This window comes from Rutilus rutilus (assembly GCF_951802725.1).
Source record: "Rutilus rutilus genome assembly, chromosome: 13".
Lineage (NCBI taxonomy): Eukaryota > Metazoa > Chordata > Actinopteri > Cypriniformes > Leuciscidae > Rutilus > Rutilus rutilus.
Genome location: NC_140218.1, coordinates 11875944 through 11895761, shown reverse-complemented (window position 1 = coordinate 11895761; position 19818 = coordinate 11875944). Strand labels below are relative to the sequence as shown.

The 19818-nt window shown below is 36.3% G+C and overlaps 1 protein-coding gene across 1 annotated transcript in view; it reads left to right on the top strand.

The window, feature by feature from the left end:
* The first annotated feature begins 673 nt into the window (after nt 1-673).
* atp9a (ATPase phospholipid transporting 9A) overlaps nt 674-19818 on the top strand; it is a 50186-nt gene continuing 31041 nt past the window's right edge. The window contains exons 1-13 of the mRNA XM_084427908.1: nt 674-807; nt 2710-2854; nt 5486-5599; nt 5715-5823; nt 10573-10631; nt 12219-12270; nt 14109-14203; nt 14602-14682; nt 14797-14872; nt 15701-15777; nt 15863-16023; nt 16364-16506; nt 19084-19196. Of these exons, the coding sequence (XP_084284034.1) occupies nt 740-807; nt 2710-2854; nt 5486-5599; nt 5715-5823; nt 10573-10631; nt 12219-12270; nt 14109-14203; nt 14602-14682; nt 14797-14872; nt 15701-15777; nt 15863-16023; nt 16364-16506; nt 19084-19196 (1293 nt within the window). The 5' untranslated portion in view covers nt 674-739. The remainder of the gene's footprint in view (nt 808-2709; nt 2855-5485; nt 5600-5714; nt 5824-10572; nt 10632-12218; nt 12271-14108; nt 14204-14601; nt 14683-14796; nt 14873-15700; nt 15778-15862; nt 16024-16363; nt 16507-19083; nt 19197-19818) is intronic.

Sequence of the window (19818 nt, the reverse complement as noted above, 5' to 3'; positions counted from 1 at the left end):
TTAATTCTATTATATCTTTCATAACATAGTTGAGAATCATCTTTATACACATTTTTTAAAAATCCTGAAACCTAAAAATGTATAGGTGAATGAAAAAAAAGAAAGAAATCCCATTGTTACATGTCATTTTTTGTCTTTTTATTTTTTTAAACAACTGTCCTGGTGTCCACTACAGAGGACTAACATATGAATACAATATATTTCCCCCTATTGGTTTCTTATGCTCTAAAAAAATTATCATGTTATTTCACTTACAAAAAAAGTATTGTTGATGACACTATAGTACTTTAAAATGTAAAAAGGGATATATATATATTTGGCATATATTTGAATTGTTTTTATAAGGGACTATTAAAGACATTGTGGTTTATGGATATTGTACTTGTGTGTTAATAGAAGTTACACTTGTCTAGCTTACATTTTTAGTCAAATAACTCGTTTATCTAAGCTAAAAACATAGGATATGTGTGGAATGGCAATATGGCACACAACTAATATGCTGAATCTACAAAAAAGTATAGAAGCATGTCAATCAGCACATACTTATAGCTATAGTTTGAGTCATTTTAAATAAAGAAGAAGGCATAATGATAAACAACTAGCAGAAACACACATGCCAGCCTGATCTGGAAGCGTCCCATCATCATCCTCATCATCATGCTGGCTTGGCTTCACGCGCAGCCCAACCCATCAGCCTCCGCCCTGCGCGCGGGCGACTCCTGCTCCACTGCGGACAACAATGACGGACAACATTCCTCTGCAGCCCGTCCGACACAAAAAACGACATGACAACAAACGAAGAGACGGGTAAGAGCATAACACGACGTTAAATGAACGTGAAATCGCGTCGGCTGGAAAATGGAGGCTTTGTTTATGGTCGGTGTATGTGAGATAGCATGGTGGCTAACACAGCCCAGCTACCCTTAACCCGCAAAATAATATGTGGATAACGACATTATATCGCGACATGACACGAGTAGCTCTTTGTTTCTTTAGCATATCATTGAATATTTGCCATGAAGATGTCGTCTAAGTGAATTTAGCGTCTTGATATTATTGTTATATAGGAGAGACAAGTGCACATCCTTGTTCCGGGACACAGGTGATTTGTTGTCAATGATGTCACAATATTTCTCCTAAATAAACATTTGTCCTTATGTGTTTCGTTATTGCATAATACATGTAAGGTCGCTTGTGAGGATGGTCGAAACTAGGCACCTAGACCAAGCTTTGAACGCAATATAATGCTCGGTGTTTTATAATGGCCCTTAGAAATAAAATCCCCATTGATGCCACTATATTACTGCGGTGGCTTTGCCTTTAAAGCACCATTGTACCAACATGTTGTTTGGACATGTACCATGGTATTCTTTTAAATGTACCATGTAAATACGTTGCACATACAGGTATTCGCTTGCAAATAAGTTTTATATATATATATATATATATATATATATATATATATATATATATATATATATATATATATGTATGTATGTATGTATGTGTATATGTTTATGTATATATATATATATATATATATATATATATATATATATATATATATGTGTGTATATCTGTGTGTGTGTGTGTGTGTATATATTATTATTACATTTTAAAATAATAGTTTTCTGTTTGATTATACTTTAAAATAGTATTTATTTCTGTGATCAAAGCTGAATTTGCAGCATCATTACTACAGTCTTCAGTGTCACATGATCCATCAGAAATCAATCTAATATGATGATTTATTATCAATGTTGGAAAAAAATGATATAACCCGAGATCCTTTTTTTAGGATTCTTTGATGAATAAAAGGTTAAAAAACAACAGCATTTATTTAAAATAGAAATCACAGTATAACTGTTACCAACATTGATAATAACTGAGTATCAAATCAGCTTATTAGAATGATTTCTGAAGGATCATGTGACACTGAAGTAATGATGTTGAAAATTCAGCTTTGCATCACAGAAATAAATAATTTTTTAAAGTATATTAAAATAGAAAACCAGTGTTTTAAATTGTAATAATATTTCACAATATTACAGTTTTTTTCTGTATTTTTGATCAAATAAATGCAGCCTTGATGAGCATAAAAGAGACTTATTTCAAAAACATTAAAAATAGTAGCCTAATGTTTCCAAACTTTTGACTGGTTCTGCATGCATGTATGTATGTATGTATGTATGTACACACACACACACACATATATATATATATATATGTTAATATTTTATATATAATTTGAACTATTTAAAAATTTTCTACTATTTTTCAAATACAATTTTCTATAAAATATATATACATACATGATATGCATATATACATATACATACATACATATATACATACATATATATATATATATATATGTATATGTATGTATGTATATATATATATGTATATGTATATGTATGTATTTCTGTTAAATGCAAAACTGTCACCTATAAGGAAGTACGATATCCAATACAAATCATTCTTGATAAGAGGTTGTTTGATGAAGGTGTTGGTAGGAGGCGGACGGTGAAAGCTAATATTTACTGACACAGTTTTGTTGCTTGCTTGAAAACTTTTCTGTGGCTGCAGTGAAATTCCAGTATCTGAATGTGAAGTTTCTTTCTATTAAAGGGTCACAAAGTACTTTTGTGTTGCCATATTTGAAGTGCTTTGTGAAACAAGCTACATGTAATGTTGTTGTATATTTAGGTGCTGCCCATGGTCCAGATGCTGCGGAGGGGGGGATTTCCGTCCGCGGACCGTGTGGTTGGGCCATCCGGAAAAAAGAGAGCAGAGATACCCAAGAAATGTCATAAACAACCAGAAATACAATTTCTTCACCTTCCTGCCTGGGGTAAGTGACTACAAATGCTCAGGGAGAAGTTGGTGTTAACCACCAGAGTCATTTAGGAACGTGTTGAGAAATGGTTTATGTTGCTCAACTTGTTCTTTATTTGCTCTGGTGGTTAACAGAGTTGCCCATGACACACTGAGGCTGATATTGTAGGATTTCCTAAGTTTTCTTCCCTGAATTTCTTTTTGAAAAACTCCTAAATACAACTGTTAAACCTTTTACAAATCTTGCTGGTTGTCGAGGAGATGCGTGTTATTGCGTTTGTGATCAGAGTTGTGATTTTTATCAATGCCATTCTTTCATAAAAGTCTTTCATTTTGACTTTGACCAGTAAGGAACCATCTAGTCACATCCTAGCAACCACCCAGAACTCCCTAGCAACCATATAACACCTTCGCATCAGTAGCTGCTTTTCCACCGTCGGGCCGAACGGTTCTTATTTTACCATGGCAACGACTGACGCATTTGTATTACGTTCCAAGGAGCTCCGTTATCAGCCACACAGTGGAAAATGAAACCATATCCGTACCGGCTGGCCTGACTTGCCATGGAATGGAACGGATAAGCAAAGAGAACTCTTTCTGCTGGGTTGTTTCAACTCAAATATGGAGAAATCCAGCTTTTGGGTTAAATTTGTAAATTACATTTTTAACCCAACGTTTGGGTTTGTCCATATTTGTCCCAAAATTGGGTTAAAACAATCACGCATTTTTTAGAGTGTAGCAATGCCTTGGCAAATATTCATTAAAGCCTAACACATGGGAATCCAAACCCGTCCTACAGAGCCACTCTGTCCTACAGAGTTTAGCTTCAGCTTGCCTCAACAAACCTCTCTGGAAGTTTCTAGAATGCCTAGTAAGAGCTTGGGTGTGTCTCAATCTGTCTCTAGCCTCCTAGCTCGTGAATCAGTGTATCATGTTCATGAGTTCAGGCACCTTGCTCACTACACATTGGGACACTGATGATTATTTCCGGCGACGTGACAACGTCCTCACTGTACATCACTACTGATATTTATGAACAACAGCAGAACTGATATCTTTCTGACATTACTTGTAATGTTATTTAAAGTACATTTTGATAAATGCTTGTTACATATACATGCAACATTTCAGCCATAAATAAATTATAAATGTTAGCTAGATTATGTCCATTACATGTCTAGCGATGTATGTTTAAGCTGAAATATAATAAAATAATGGTTTGTATTTTAAAAACATCAATCGCATGGCTCACGTGATTGAAGTTTTGTGCTTCAGAACTTCCGTTAAGGGAACATAGTGAGCATCGATGCTCCTTGGTTCTCACGGTGCATTGTGGGACTTTTTAGGGCGTGAACGTTTCAGTGCACTGGAAGGATTTCGCGATCGAGCTCTTAAAATGGCCGACTCCCTGATCAGTGCCCTGACTACTGAACTAGGGAGCAGATTGAGACGCACCCCATGATTAGCTGGTTCAGGTGTGTTTAATTAGGGTTGAAGCTAAACCCTGCAGGACAGTGGCTCTCCAGGAGCAGGATTGGACACCTCTGCCCTAGCATCTTGGTGGCGAATTTTGCACGAACACCACTTGCATTTCAGTGCAGAAAATGTAAAAATCTGTTTACTCTTGCCGTGCCGAGCTCCACCAGTTTAAATACAACCTTGACCAGATTGCTGTATGGAAAACATATTTTTTGCATTGCAAATGCCTTCTGGTTATTTTGAATGATTTGAAGGACAAATGATAATCAGAGTCCAATTCTGAATGTTTTGTAAATGAGTAGAACTCATAAAAATAAAATAAAATGTTAAGCTCTGTCTGGGATCGTCAAGACAAATGTCATTCTAGCTGAACAATGGTTGCTAATGTAGGCTAGCCTATATGTGTTTCATAGTTAATGAAAATGTTGAATAATTGAATCTGAAAATATTTGCACAAAAACATCCATACATCACTAACAAAAGAGTATGACTTTTTTTCTTTCTTAAAAATATAAATGTATACTTTTATTCAACATGTACACATTAAACTAATCAAAAATAACAGTAAAGGATATTTATAATGTTACACAAGATTTCAATTTCAAATAAATGCTGTTCTTTTGAAATTTCTATTCAGTAAAGAATCCTGAAAACAGTGTATCACGGTTTTGACAAAAATATGAAGCAGCACAACTGCTTTCAACATTGATAATAATTAGAAATATTTCTTGAGCAGCAAATCATCATATTAGAATGATTTCTGAAGGATCATGTGACACTGAAGACTGGAGTAATGATGCTGAAAATTCAGCTTTGATCACAGGAATAAATTGCAGTTTACAATATATTAAAATAGTAAACACTCATTTTAAATTGTGATAATATTTCACAATAATACTGTTTTTACAGTATTTTTGATCAAATTAATGCCTTGTTGAGCATTAGAGACTATAAAAAACATAAAAAAATCGTACTAATGCCAAACTTTAGAACGGTAGTGTATGAATCTTCAGTACCATGGTATATATCGTAGTACAATCACTTTCACCAAGTTTTGTTCAAACTTTGAGCTGTAAAATGATATCATATCTGGTTTAAAATGAAAATATATTTGTATCAGTTCACAGGTGCTGTTATTTTACTCATCGTCACGCGTTTGTGTTTATAGGTGTTATTCAACCAGTTCAAATACTTCTTCAACCTGTACTTTCTGCTGCTGGCCTGCTCACAGTTTGTGAATGAGCTCAGACTAGGGGCTCTGTACACATACTGGGTTCCTCTGGTGAGTCACAATACAGTTTTGTCATGATATATAGGTATATGTATATGATGTATAGATATATAGTAATATTCACACGGTCAAAATGTAATACGTTTTTCTGCATTTTTTCCATCAGGGGTTTGTTTTGATTATTACGATCGTGAGGGAAGCCGTTGAGGAGATACGATGTTTCCTACGAGACAAAGAGGTCAATTCACAGATCTACAGCAAACTCTCCACAAGAGGTGAGCTATTGTTTCCAATGAGAAAAGCACTTTGTGTGCCAATGAGTTTGTGGTGTAGACTTTTTAGGGATGGTTTGATTGGATGATATTGAATGAAGCAGATTCCTAATGCATAGATTTGTTAGTTAAATGTGTGTGGTAAATGTTGTGAAGTGAGCAATCAGCTGGAGAGGATTATTTGTTGGTTTTGTACATTTCACTTGTACGTTCAAGTTTTATTGTCTGGTGTAGATTTGAATGTGAATTGTTGATTCCTTATTCAAGGATTTGTTATGTAAATGTGTTGCAATAAGCAATGAATTAAAGGTTTTTTGTTGTTTGTTGTAGACCTAAATGGCTTTTAAGTTGATTCCGTGTGCATGGATTTGTAATGTAGGCCTAAATGTGTTACAAATAGGGCTGGTCGATAATGGCAAAAATCATAATTACCATTATTTTGCTCAATATTGAAATCACAATTATTTAACAAGATTATTGGTGGGTGATATGATCAAAGTCATTTTAAATGTCAGTGAAATTTCACAATTATCAATACTTCAGCAAAAACTAATACTAGGTTAATTAAAGTAAGTAGAAGTCCTCAAAAGAGTTAAAGAAGACAAGTAAACAGTCAGCAATACAGTAAAAACAAAGAAACTGATTACAAACAAAAACGACAAAGTTAAATAAGCAGTGGTTTAGGTTTTTCAGGAAGATGTACTAACAGTGGCATTCAGCTAAGTAATAGCCTACAACAGAAATTTAATAAAGTAATCAAATGTAAAATAGCACTGCTGTATACATTAAATATAGACTTATCCTTATTAAAACTACAGTTTATTCATTCAAGAGCAGTGAGTTATTTTATCTTTGTCATTTGTTATTTGATAGCATTAATGACAGCAGGTTAATTAGGCTGCTGTCACTTTAAAGGTGCTCTAATGGCGCTTTTCCATTACCAGTACCAGCTCAACTCGACTCGCCTCGTCTCCGCTCGGCCTGCTTTTCGCTCCGTTTTCCATTGTAGATAGTACCTCCACAATAGTACCTGGTCGTCATAGCGACGCCGCAGGAAACTACCGTGACGTAATCTTCTACGCGACACACACCCGCTACCCACACACACAGGACAGTAGAGGAAATCGCGTCAGGCGCGTGCAATGATGACGCAGTGAATAGTGACGATTCTCTCTGACCAATCAGCAGTCTGCCGTGTTTTCACGTCACATTTTAGTATCGCCTCAGCTCGCTTAGAAGTAGGGCTGCACGATTTGGGGAAAATGTCATATTGCGATAATTGAGGTCAATATTGCGATTGCGATATGCGATATAATAAACAAATGGTTTCATGAGTCAACTTGCTTGGTTCTCAAGGAAAATAAATGCACACACAGATTAGTGATAATCTGCCTAAAGAAAAAAGTTCTTTAGTCAAGAGCAGTGAGTGTTTTTCTGTTGTGTTACTGTTCATTCAAGCTCGAAAGAGAACTGTATTCTGGCATGCTGTTTTGTGCGCACGCACGATATTAGCATGAGTCTTTCTGTGTGTCACAGTCAGGACATTCACAGGCAGCGTGTTCTTTTTTGTCTTATCGCGCATGAATGGTTTAAAAGCATTTGCATGAATAAGAGCGGGATCATGTAACTAGCCAAAGGATGCCAAAAATTAACAGATGCTGCGTTAATTGCGTTAACAGCGCTAATTTGTTTATTTAATATAAAATCGCAGCATTTTGCGTCATATAATCGCGTAGGCTTGACATCGCGATTGCGATATGATTAATCGTGCAGCACTACTTAGAACCTCGCCGAAGGTGATACGAAAAAAAGTACCTGGAAGCAGGTACAGGTACAACTTTTACACAGTGGAAAACCAAACAAAGGCGAGGCGAGGCGAGCTGGTGCTGTGTAGTGGAAAAGCGCCATAAGTGATGTTGGGTGACATCACTTCTTGTTGACGTTTAAAGTATTGTCAAACAAAACGGAGGCTAGCTAGACCCTCCGTCCTCCTCATCCGTGCACGAACCCCCCAAACCCCACCCCAAATCCTTCTGGTCAGTTATTGGCTGGAACAGTTTATGTTTCGTGGTGCGAGTGAGCCCAGTTTGTTTTTGTTGCCATTTGTGGAGCCTGGGGTGTCTACAGAGACAGAGGTTTTTACAGTGTGTTCAGGGGACAGGCAGCTAGCGGATGGTGAGGAGATGTTTGCTGTATGTGACAAAAAATCTTTTGGCCTGAAAAACGCGTGACATCGCTTAGAGCACCTTTAAGAGCTACTGCACAGATCCAATATACTGTTACACATGCGCTCTTTCTCAGAGTTTTACATTCACTTAAGACATAACCGACTGTGTTTACAAGCATACTTACCAAAAGCATTTTGACATATTTGTGTCTAGGCTATCTGAACGTTTAGGTGCGTATCTGAAGCCCACAATATACTTTTCTTATGTGTGTTTCGCCCTGTCTCGGAGCGCGCGCACAGGAGGCCGCCTAGGGAACGATATCTCTTTTGTGGCTTAAAGGGATACTCCACTTTTTTTGGAAATAGGCTCATTTTACAACTCCCCCAGAGTTAAACAGTTGAGTTTTACCGTTTTCGAATCCATTCAGCCAATCTCTGGGTCTGGCGGTACCACTTTTAGCATAGCTTAGCATAGCTTAGCATAGATCATTGAATCGGACAAGACCATTAGCATCTCTCTCAAAAAAATTACCAAAGAGTTTAGATATTTTTCCTATTTAAAACTTGACTCTTCTGTAGTTACATCGTGTACTAAGACCGACGGAAAATGTAAAGTTAAAATTTTCTAGGCTGATATGGCTAGGAACTATACTCCCATTCCTGCGTAATAATCAAGAAACTTTGCTGCCGTACCATGAGTCCAGCAGGCGAAATGATATAACGCAGCCCTCGAAAATAGGTCTAATAGGTTAGACAAACTTAGTCCCGGTCACGTTGGAAGTTACAGAGCTGGGGACTATCTTCAGGCGCTGTGTCATTACGCCTGCTGGACTCAGTTATAAATCGCAACTTTTCATTTTCCGTCGGTCTTAGTAATTACTGACAGAATTTTCATTTTTGGGTGAACTAACCCTTTAAGTGGATTCTGACTAACTTACTGACTTCCACCTCTGATTGGCCATTGCGTTCACGCTCAACAGATATGATTGTGATTGCTTTATCAGTGGCGCACGGGATGCGATGAGCCTTGGTCAATGAAAGCTGCGATGGAGTGTGTGTTGTAAATGGAATAAAACACTTGCTCACTTTCAGAAATTGTGCAATTAGTCAAAAGATAGGGTTTTGTGTGTTTTTTTTAAAACAATTTCTTTTATTTTTGTAGTATGAATATAGAAAGTCAATTAGAAGTCATCTGCAAACTTTTCCGTATAATTGCTGTCATTGAAATGTCTATGAAATGGAAAAAAACCAGCAACAATATGGTGCCTTATTTATTTAGATGAGGCTTGCTAAAGTATGCAGATGCATCAGCAATAAAGCAGACTGCAGTTTGTCTTTAATTTGAAGTAGGGATGTAAATTGTATCATATACTGGGGGATGAAAAGCATCTGACAATAAAAAAGGAAGAGAACCTCCTGTCGTTTCCATCACACGCCTTCCTTTGATGTGGCAGGCTCTCTTCTCTCATAAACTCAGTGTATGCGCGCTCAGCACTAACGGCCTCCATATAAAGCTCATGGAGCAGAGCTGGGGCATTTGCTAGCTACCTGGGAGGGCTTCTGATTGCCCTGCCCAGACCAACAGGGACGAAAAACATCAAAGTTCATCATATTTAAACTGGCCCTCAACTCGTTTTTTAATAGACTCACACCATTAAACGTGGGTGTGGGATTTATGGTCGCAGGTCACACCTTCCGGAGCAGAAAACTAGTTTTTCCCGGCTTCTGGATGTTACAGATTTAACCTGTAGGGGTGTGACCTAAGCCATACTTATGTTTCTTCCAAAAAAAAAGATTGATTGAAACTGAAAGATTAATCAAAACCAAATATAAATATATAATGTGTGTAAAATAAATCTGCACCAATATAGCATTGAAACTTAAATGCAATAAAAGTGTGTCCTTTCATTTCCAAAAAAATGCACATATACATATGTGCTAATGTCTTACATATGCATTGGTAAAGGTCTCCACAGGGGTTAAAGGTCCCTGACCTTTTCCAAACAATTTTAGCTGTGCATTTGCAATGGAATGAGAGATCGTTCTCACAGCACTCTTGTAAAGCCGTATAGGAGGGTATTGTTCAAAAACAAATGGAAATCTAATATGCACTCAGAGCTTTTGAAAAAATCTGAATGGGGACTTAAAGAAGGCTTACATATTTGAATCTCCACTGGAGGTTTGCAATGAAATATGCAGATTTACGACCAATGGTCAAACCTCCAATAGTTGAACAGATGTTTTTTTTTTTTTTTTTTTTTACATTGATTCCTATTATGCAAATTTCTGTTGAAAATGAATTGGGGGATTATAAAACTTTTCTGATTCACAATGTGTGTGGAATCAACAGAATTCTCACAGACATGGACAACCTGGAAATATCAGGATATCTTTGAAAGATTTCTAGCTACACGTTTGGCTGTAGTTTTCAGGGTATTTTCAGTTTGGGCATGGCTGTTTTTGAGATATTACTTATAAATAGTTAAATATTGTTTTTAAATGTTTAAAAAGATCATTGTATGCATCAGCCACAATTTTTTTTTGGAAATGCATCGGTCTGATTGTCTCTTTATCTCTCTCCGCAGGAACTGTGAAGGTGAAAAGTAGTGGAATCCAGGTTGGAGATCTTATCATTGTTGAAAAGGTTGGTTTGCTAATCAGCTCGGTCATTGTTAGGAATCGAGATCTTTTGACAAATGGCATCTCATACCTCTCAATGCTTTAGCTGTTTACCTTCCCTAGAGATTAGGGCAATTCGACCCCCGAGTGGGGCAGTAAAGACATAACAAGCTTTATATGCGTATGTAAAATGGAAATTTTCAAAAGGAAATTTTAAGTTTTCACCCGTGTAAAACACATTAGATCTATTTGGATAACCGATCTAAAGATCCAACATAGAACATTCATATTGTATTTGTTTATTTATTAAACTAACCAATGGATCAAAAAGCTCTATGATGTATTTAATGCTGAAAAGAGCTGTCAATCATTTTGAATGACTGAAGCATGTGACCCGAGGCCAGTGGTTGGTTATTAGTAATCCTGCCTAATTCCACTCTGGTATTTAGTGTTGCCTTTTGTTCAACTGTTGCCTTTTTTCCGTGCGGACTGAAGCCTATTGTAAGGAACTGGTTTCCCCCTACAAAGTCTGAGAACATGAAATTTGAGACATGTCCGCAGTCTCCAATTACCCATCAGGCCAATTTTCTTAAAAATGTTGATTTTACACAGAAAGACGACTCACACATGCTGCGCTCGATCTGGTTTTGTTAAAAAAAAACAGTAAAAAAACACACATTTATTAGTGAAGTTAATGTTTGAATCTTATGAAAGATCACATTCTTAACCTAAGAAAAAACACATTTTATAATTGTAATAGTATTTGCCTGTTTTGCAAAAAGAAAATGCATTATGGCATTATTTTTTCCCACCAAATTCTCTTTAATGACTCGGTTAGGTTTTTTTGTAATCATATTATTTTGATTAGGTTACTGTTAGAACTAAAGTACATAAAAAAATTACTTGAATGAAAAAATATACATAAATTAAACGTACAATATTTGCTTTAAGGCACTGAAAATGTGTGTGTGTGTGTGGGGGGGGGGGGGGGTGGGGGGGGGGGGGTAATTATTATTTTATTTTTTTTGTGGTGAAATGTCACAGGTTTTGAAGTACTTGAATTATTCCGACTTGATAAATCAAATATGTCAGCAGCTTTCTGTCGGTTTCTGGCAAGCGTTGTGTTTCACCAGAACCTTGCTGTAATATGTTTGATCTTCTAACCCTAATCTGCGTAAAATCCAATTGGGTTTAATATTTAGAGGTTGCATATGGGTTATGGGTTACATATAGTAAAAGCCTAATTGATTAAAAGCGTAGCCCGCGTTTAAGATACCGGTGTCACGTCCGATGTTTTGAAACATCTGCCGAGTTTAATAGCGTTGCGAATTCATCTTCTAATAACTACAAACAGAGCTGGGAGTGAAGCGAGGGTCAGGCCGAGTGGAACTGGCGGTCAGAGCTGCCACAGTGGCACCACCCAATGATTTGCTGCGGGCCGTACTGGTAATTGAGTAGATTAAAGCCAAACAGAACGTGTACAACTAAACCAAGGTGACTGCTGCTGACGACATACTTGAGTTTGGGTCTTTACTTTTTATCTTTTACCTTGTTTTTCTCTTTCTCTTCCCCCCCCCCCCAATCCCTATCTCTGCCTCCAAACTCTTTATAGAACCAGCGTGTTCCTGCTGACATGATCTTCCTAAGGACCTCTGAAAGAAATGGTAAACATCTGTCGGTCATTCATCCAAACTTCCCAAACAAAAGCGCAGGGGAAATGACATGGCCGCGAGGGCAACTGCATGTAGATGGAGGGATTAGCCTAAACCTCGGACATTTAATGAGCTACACTGAAATTGCCCAGAAAGATGGCATGCATTGCGATTTTTGAAATTCTCTTTAACACACCGACTGCTTTAGATTAGGGTGACCAGATGTCTCTGTTTCCCGTGGCATGTACGTGCTTGTTTAAAAAAAAAAAAAACATATCAGTGCATACATTGGGTAAATTTTAATTTCATCTTTGTTTTTAGTTTTTGAAAAAAGAATAAGAAACTCTTTAAACAAAAGACAATTATAAAAATCACAAACAAACTGAACAGAACATTTTATATATTACATTGGTCACACTTTAGGTTAGGGTCCAATTCTCACTATTAATTATGACTTGTGCCTCAATAAACTCCTAATTAGTGCTTATTAATAGTTAGTAAGGTAGATGTTTAGTTTAGGTATTGGGTAGGGTTGTAGAATATGGTCATTCAGAATGAGGCATTAATATGTGCTTTATAAGAACTAATAAACAGCCAATATCCTAGTAATATGCATGCTAATAAGCAACTAGTTAATAGTGAGAATTGGAAAGTGGAAAGTGTTACCATTACATTTTATATTTATATAGTAAAAAGGGCACCATAGTTATTACTTATCAGTTTCTCGTTAATTTATTCCTTTAAATCCATTTAGATAATACAAATTATCAATTTAATTTGACATTATTGTCGACAGACATTCATTTCATAAGTTTGCTGTTGACTAAATATAATTTAGAGTAGCATGAGAGTATGATATTCCATACTTCATCACTGTACTACGATTTATCTTGATCACAAAACTGGTAACTTTGTCTCTATCATTTAATTTAATTTCACATTGATATATTGAGTTTGAAACCAGAAATATCCCTGGTTGTCATTACAGAAATCTGATCACCTTACTGGTGATCCTGTGTTTGGACTGATGCTATCTTGATTGACATTCTTTTTGTCTTTCAAATTTCAAGGCAGCCATGAGGAAAATCAAGGCATGCAAAGTAGCTCAGAATACTGAAGAAATAGATACGGCAAACAAATTTAAAGTGCCATCAGGAGTGAAAAAAGACAATGTTTCCTCTGAATAAGAAAATGGAGTAAAGTATTAAGATGTAGTCACATTCTTACTAAAATAGTTTTACATTGTTTATGATACAAGTTTTTAGTCAACATTTTTTTTTTTTTTGGAATTAGTAGGTACTAATTGGTCTAAATAGATCCGATAATTATTATTTTTTTGATCTCTGGTTGTGCTGGAATTCCGCCTGGCTGAGATTTCCTTGTTTCAGGGGGTGGAAGTTGCCAGTAGTAGTTGATGTGTTATTTTTACGGGAAGGGAAGCATTGTTATCTGCCCCGCAGATGGACACCATTAGGCAATTATTAAGAGTCCAGGGTTGAATGGCAGAGCGACATGTCTTTAAATGAGTGGGGGTGGGTGGCATGTCCTAATGGCAGTACTAGCTTTAGGCTTACTGGAGTGGTTTGCCTGACTAGCAGTTTAGTTTTGGCGGCGAATGCATTTCATTAAAGGTGTATGATCTTAGGCACTGCATGCGGTGCGTATTAAATATGTTTTTCAGTAAAACAGAGTTAGAAATGTTACATCACACTGCCCTTTGGAGTACACCAGTAAAAACATTACAGTGCATTTTAAAACGTGTCAAGGAATGATTAGGAATATTATACCAAAAACTGACTTTTGGTCAATCCTAAAAGATTTGATTTTATTTGATTTTTTTTGTCCTAAAGGCTCCTGTTTTCTGAGGACTGATCAGTTGGATGGAGAGACCGATTGGAAACTACGCCTCCCTGTGGCCTGTACGCAGAGACTCCCCACTGCTGCTGTGAGTCAATCACCCATGATTCATTTGTTTCATATAAAAATTACACAATTTTGTTGCTGGGAAAAGTATGTTAGCCCTTTACCTGGAATGAGTTCATCATACAATTTGATCAGGGTCAGGTTGCATAAACTGCTTAGACTACTTTTTTTACTTTTCTAGGTAACTATATTATCACCCAGCTCTTTATATAATGTTGGATAAGTATGTCTATAAAGTATAAACTATAAAGCATGAGGATATTCAGATATTATAATATTTACATGGTTTTCTGTAAAGCTGCTTTGAAACGGTGTGTTTTGTGAAAAGTGCTTTACAAATAAATTTGACTTAATTCATTTTTAATGCTATTTGATGTTGTCATGAACCATTTCTTTAAGCCTCTTTATACGTTCCCTCAGGATCTACTGCAGATCAGGTCATTTGTTTATGCTGAAGAACCGAACATTGACATCCATAACTTCATCGGTACCTTCACTAGAGTGAGTGCATGTCATTGCTCGAGTATAGCGGCGTCAGAGGAGTTGCATTTTTTTTTGAGACCTGGCAAAACCCACATTGCTTGACAAGCTTTTTTTGTGTTTTACATCTGACAGGAAGATGGAGACCCTCCAGTCAATGAAAGTCTGAGCATTGAAAACACTCTTTGGGCGAGCACCGTCATTGCTTCTGGTAACCGACAGAAAGTCATTTCTAAATTATGCACTAGTATATCAAATAGGGGTGTGCGATATGTACCGTTTACAATAATATCGTAATTATTGGTTAAATTATATGTCACTCACTTTTGCAAAAAACAAACTATAAAATAATTTTACATTTTGAATTGCATTTTAGACATATTTGAGTGTTTTCTGCTTTTGCTTTATTTTCAACAAAATGTATTAAAAAAAATTGTCAAATTAGTTTAATGCATGATTCAATAACTATGTTTCCATCCAAAGTTACGAATTTAACCTGCATGTAAAATTGGATATCGCATAAAACATTTGCTAATAAAGCATCGTTTCCATCGCATGTGTTCAAGAGAACAAAATCACCACTTCCATGGTCCATTCTATTACAGATATTTTGCACTAATTTAATTTTTTCCTACATTATAAATGACTTGTGTGACTTTTTTGTGTGTGTGTGCGTGTGCGTGCGATGAGCCAAAATTTGCATAAAAATAGGTGGATGGAAACTGGTCTTGGTGACCGAATTAATCAGCTGTTTGAACAAATCATTTGAATGAATGACTCACTGTCAATGAGCACTAACCACCGCAAAGAATGAAGAATATGAAGCCTTGGGAGTCTAATTATCATTATCGACAAAATACCAGAAAATATCAAGAAATAATTTGTCTGTCAATATCGTACGCCCCTAATCTCAAAGTGGCTTAATGATTCTCAGCCATCTTATAATGTGCAAAACGGCACCATTCCTTCTTTAAAGCCGAGAGAAGCTGAGAAAAGCGTGTTACATAATCCTCATAAATGTTTTGTCCTCTAATCCCAGGCACAGTGGTTGGGGTGGTGATTTACACCGGTAAAGAGCTGCGGAGTGTAATGAACACCTCCAACCCAAGACATAAGGTGAAATTATCAGTATCATAAAAGTCAACAAAATCTTAGACATTTGTGTTGTCACACTCATTCTGTATGTGACGTGCTGTTGCAGATTGGCCTGTTTGACTTGGAAGTGAACTGTCTGACGAAGATCCTGTTTGGTGCTCTGGTGGTGGTGTCACTGGTCATGGTGGCTCTGCAGCACTTCGCTGGTCGCTGGTATCTCCAGATCTTCCGCTTCCTTCTGCTCTTCTCCAACATCGTCCCTATCAGGTAAAAGTTTATTCTCCTTCTCTGTAAAACCTAAAGCTGTTCTGTTCAGTTTGACTCACAATTTGAAGCTTTTGTAAGTGCATTTAGATGTGTTTGTAATCAGATTGTAGTTTGATTTCTCACATACATTGAATGTCTTGTAATGCTTGATATGACGATTATTAAATGGTATCAACCAGAAAGTTAAATACATATTGGCATCATATCTATGCATTGGCCTTTCAACAGTCCTCATATTGGTGACACACGTTTGAATCTAGTTTCCTGATCCCATCCCTCCATAATGTCCTGTTTTCTCTCCTAAAAATAATTAAAAGTACTTATATTGCTTTATTTCCAGTTTGCGTGTGAATTTAGACATGGGCAAAATGGTGTTCAGTTGGATGATTAAGAAGGACTCTAAAATCCCCGGGACTGTGGTTCGAGCCAGCACCATACCAGAGCAGCTGGGCCGGATCTCTTATCTGCTCACCGACAAAACTGGTATGATTTCCTTTTCTGCTTGACCTGAGACATATTACAAAGCTTGAATGTCATATGTGTATTTACAGAGCTTTAAAGTTGGCATGAAACGGAAGTTGCGATTAATCTTTTCTTCCATATTGTGACGTATATCAGAGAGAAACGACTACTTGAACAAGAAAAAGGGTGTGACTTGATTTTGTCCATGGGGAGTTGATTGGATTGTTGTGGTTTTCTATTGGTGGATCCCATGTGTGTGTCAGGTTGTCCCGCCCTCGTGCCAGTAAACACGTCATCAGAGAAGAGAAGAGATGTTGCTGCAAGAGGGAGGGGAAGTTATTTTAACGGCACGTGAATTTAAAAAAAGATGGTTGAGCGTGCATAGATAAATAATTTATAATAAATACTGAAATAATAAAATAAAAAAACTGGAAATGTCAATTTTGATTTTATGACGATTTTAATTGAACTGTAAAAGCGTATGTAAAATCTGCATTTTTTTTTTTTTTTTGAAAGTGACATTATAAATGCATTTTAATGCATTTGCCTTTCATTGTGTGATGATGCACACTACCGTTCAAAAGTAAAACAAAAGAGAAGAAATTAATACTTTTATTCAGCAAGGATGCATCAGATTGATCAAAAGTGACAGTAAAGACATTTATAATGTTAACAAATATTTCTATTTCAAATATATGCTGTCCTTCTGAACTTTCTATTCATCAAAGAATCCTGAAAAAAAAAATGTATCACGGTTTCCACAAAAATATTACGCTTCGAACATTTATAATAATAAATGTTTAATGAGCATCAAATCAGCATATTAGAATGATTTCTGAAGGATCATGTGACACTGAAGACTGGAGTAATGATGCTGAAAATTCAGCTTTGCATCACAGGAATAAATTACATTTTTAAAAATCGAAAAATGTAAAAAATGTATTCAAATCGAAAACATTTATTTTATATTGTAATAATTCTTCACAATAAAACTGTTTTTACTGCATTTTGATTAAATAAATGCAGCCTTGGTGATCACAAGAGACTGCATAAAACAAAACGTAAAACATTTGTTTTATTTTTTATAAAAAAAGTCAACTTATTGACTCCAAACTTTTGAACTGTAGTGTATTTCAGAGTAAAGCTGAATATATAGTAGGAAATAATGTAGGGTGAGATATTGCATGGGTTGCATAGTTATCTTTATATAAGGGCAAGTTAATTGTAAGAATGAACATTTGTATGTGACTCAGGAGAGAAGGAAAAAGGAAGTTGTGAGTTTGACAGTGAAATTTATGTTCCTTAATGCAAAGGGCTTTTCTGAATGAACCAAAGCAGAAATGAGACCATTATGCTGGTGTTTGAGAGTTGATAGTGCTGAAGTGTTTCCCTCAGTGGCTCACAGGTATCTGAGGCTCTTGCCATGGGGCTTAAACCTGTGTGCTGAGAGCGCAGACATGCCACTTATTACAGCCACAAATCAGAGATGACCTGAAGGCTCTCATCCTCACGCACTTACCACACAGAGTCAGTGAGCTCTACCCTTCAAATTTATGCTTTTGACCGCCTGTAAAATGATGGCCTCTTTCCCACACGGACACTGATGTAGCTTGACTGAGCCAGTGAATAAAGGGGGTCAGAGGTCATTGTAATGTAAGGGGTAGACCAGCGACGCCTGACTGAAATACTACCGCGAGGCTCTGTTAAAGAGTGGCCAACGCAAGAGGTGTCAGGAAACGAACCTGAGGCTCTTTGTCATTAACAAGCCATTAGTGTTAATATTGTGTAGTTTGAGGTTTTTGGCTACAGGAAGTGCATGTCGATCAGGGAAGGTTGTTAGAGATTGACGTTTCCTTTCACAGATTTGTCTCTGTTATCGGTTATGTTCGAAATTGAAAATGGTGTATTGCATACTGTCTACTATTAAAAAAAACATGATATAGTATATATTTCACAGCTAAAATTGAAATACTACTCTGTGATTGAAAAGACGGCAGTGAGAAGACGGATCTGAATGTTCACTGTGGTCCTACTTGTCAAAGGTTTAATAGACAGAGCTGAATTGTTGTCGTTTAGAAAGACGTGGGTGTCTGAAACGAGATCGCAATCTTTTAATTTTGCAGCTCCACTATATAGCTTTATGACAGTTTTTTTGTTTCAGTACATCAATTATAAAAGTTTTTATAGTAAATGTTCATTTTATTGTTTATTTTATGTTTTTTTGTTTTAGTTTTATTTATAATTACCCCGTTGTGACCTTGATCTAGACGTTTGATCTCGTTTAATTTGATAGGGGTGTACCAGTAAATGCATTTTAGTTTGTTTTAGTGATTTTGTGCTTTTTTTTTTTCCTTCATTTTTGATTTTTAGCTTTAATTTTGTCATTTATTTCAGATTTAGTTTCAGTAATTTTAGTACTTCATTCTAATATTTATATTATTTCAGCTTTATTTCAATGAAAAAAGGCCATTTTTAATCATTTTAGTATTGAAAGTTACTAAAACATCTGCTAAAATGAATATGCTTATAATTATATAAGCAGATCTGTTTATTTAGGCATGATGGGTCGCCCTCCTCTAATGTTAATGGTTTTCACAGGGACTCTCACTCAGAACGAGATGGTGTTCAGACGACTCCATCTTGGAACTGTGGCGTACGGGATGGACTCCATGGATGAAGTGCAGAGTCACGTGTTCAGCGCTTACACTCAGGTATTCCCAGGATTCTCTGCATGGCAAAATACACACATACACACACTTTTTTTGACAAAATAACAATAATTTGTGCAAATGTACAATTCTGCTGTAGATATTCGGCTCTACTGTGTATATCTCAGCATATCCAAAGCGTAATTTATGTTCTATGAAGTTTTTGCAGTAATGTCAGATTTATCATATATTTTATTTAATTCTATTATATTTTCATATAATTTTAATAATGAATAAAAATGGCGATCTGAGAAATCTAATGAAAAATAATTCATTTTATTCCCAAAATTTAAGCACATACCGTAATAACTATAATGTGCCATGGTCATGGGTTCGATTACCAGGGAATGCATGAACTAATTGCCATAAATATTAGTTGCTTTGAATAAAAATGTCTGGCAAATGTATAAATGTAAATGTGTCGTATTGATGGCATGGGATTACTTGTGATATATGATTTTGGTCGTAGCACCCACCTATAATATGCAGATTTGGATGCAGCCTGTCACTGTATAACTGGGCTGTTTAGAAAAGCCCATCACAAAGCACTATTGTTTAGCTTTTGTCCAGAGAACAGAGCAAAGTCCTTGTAAAATGAGTCCCTTTCACCTCTTACTGATATGTT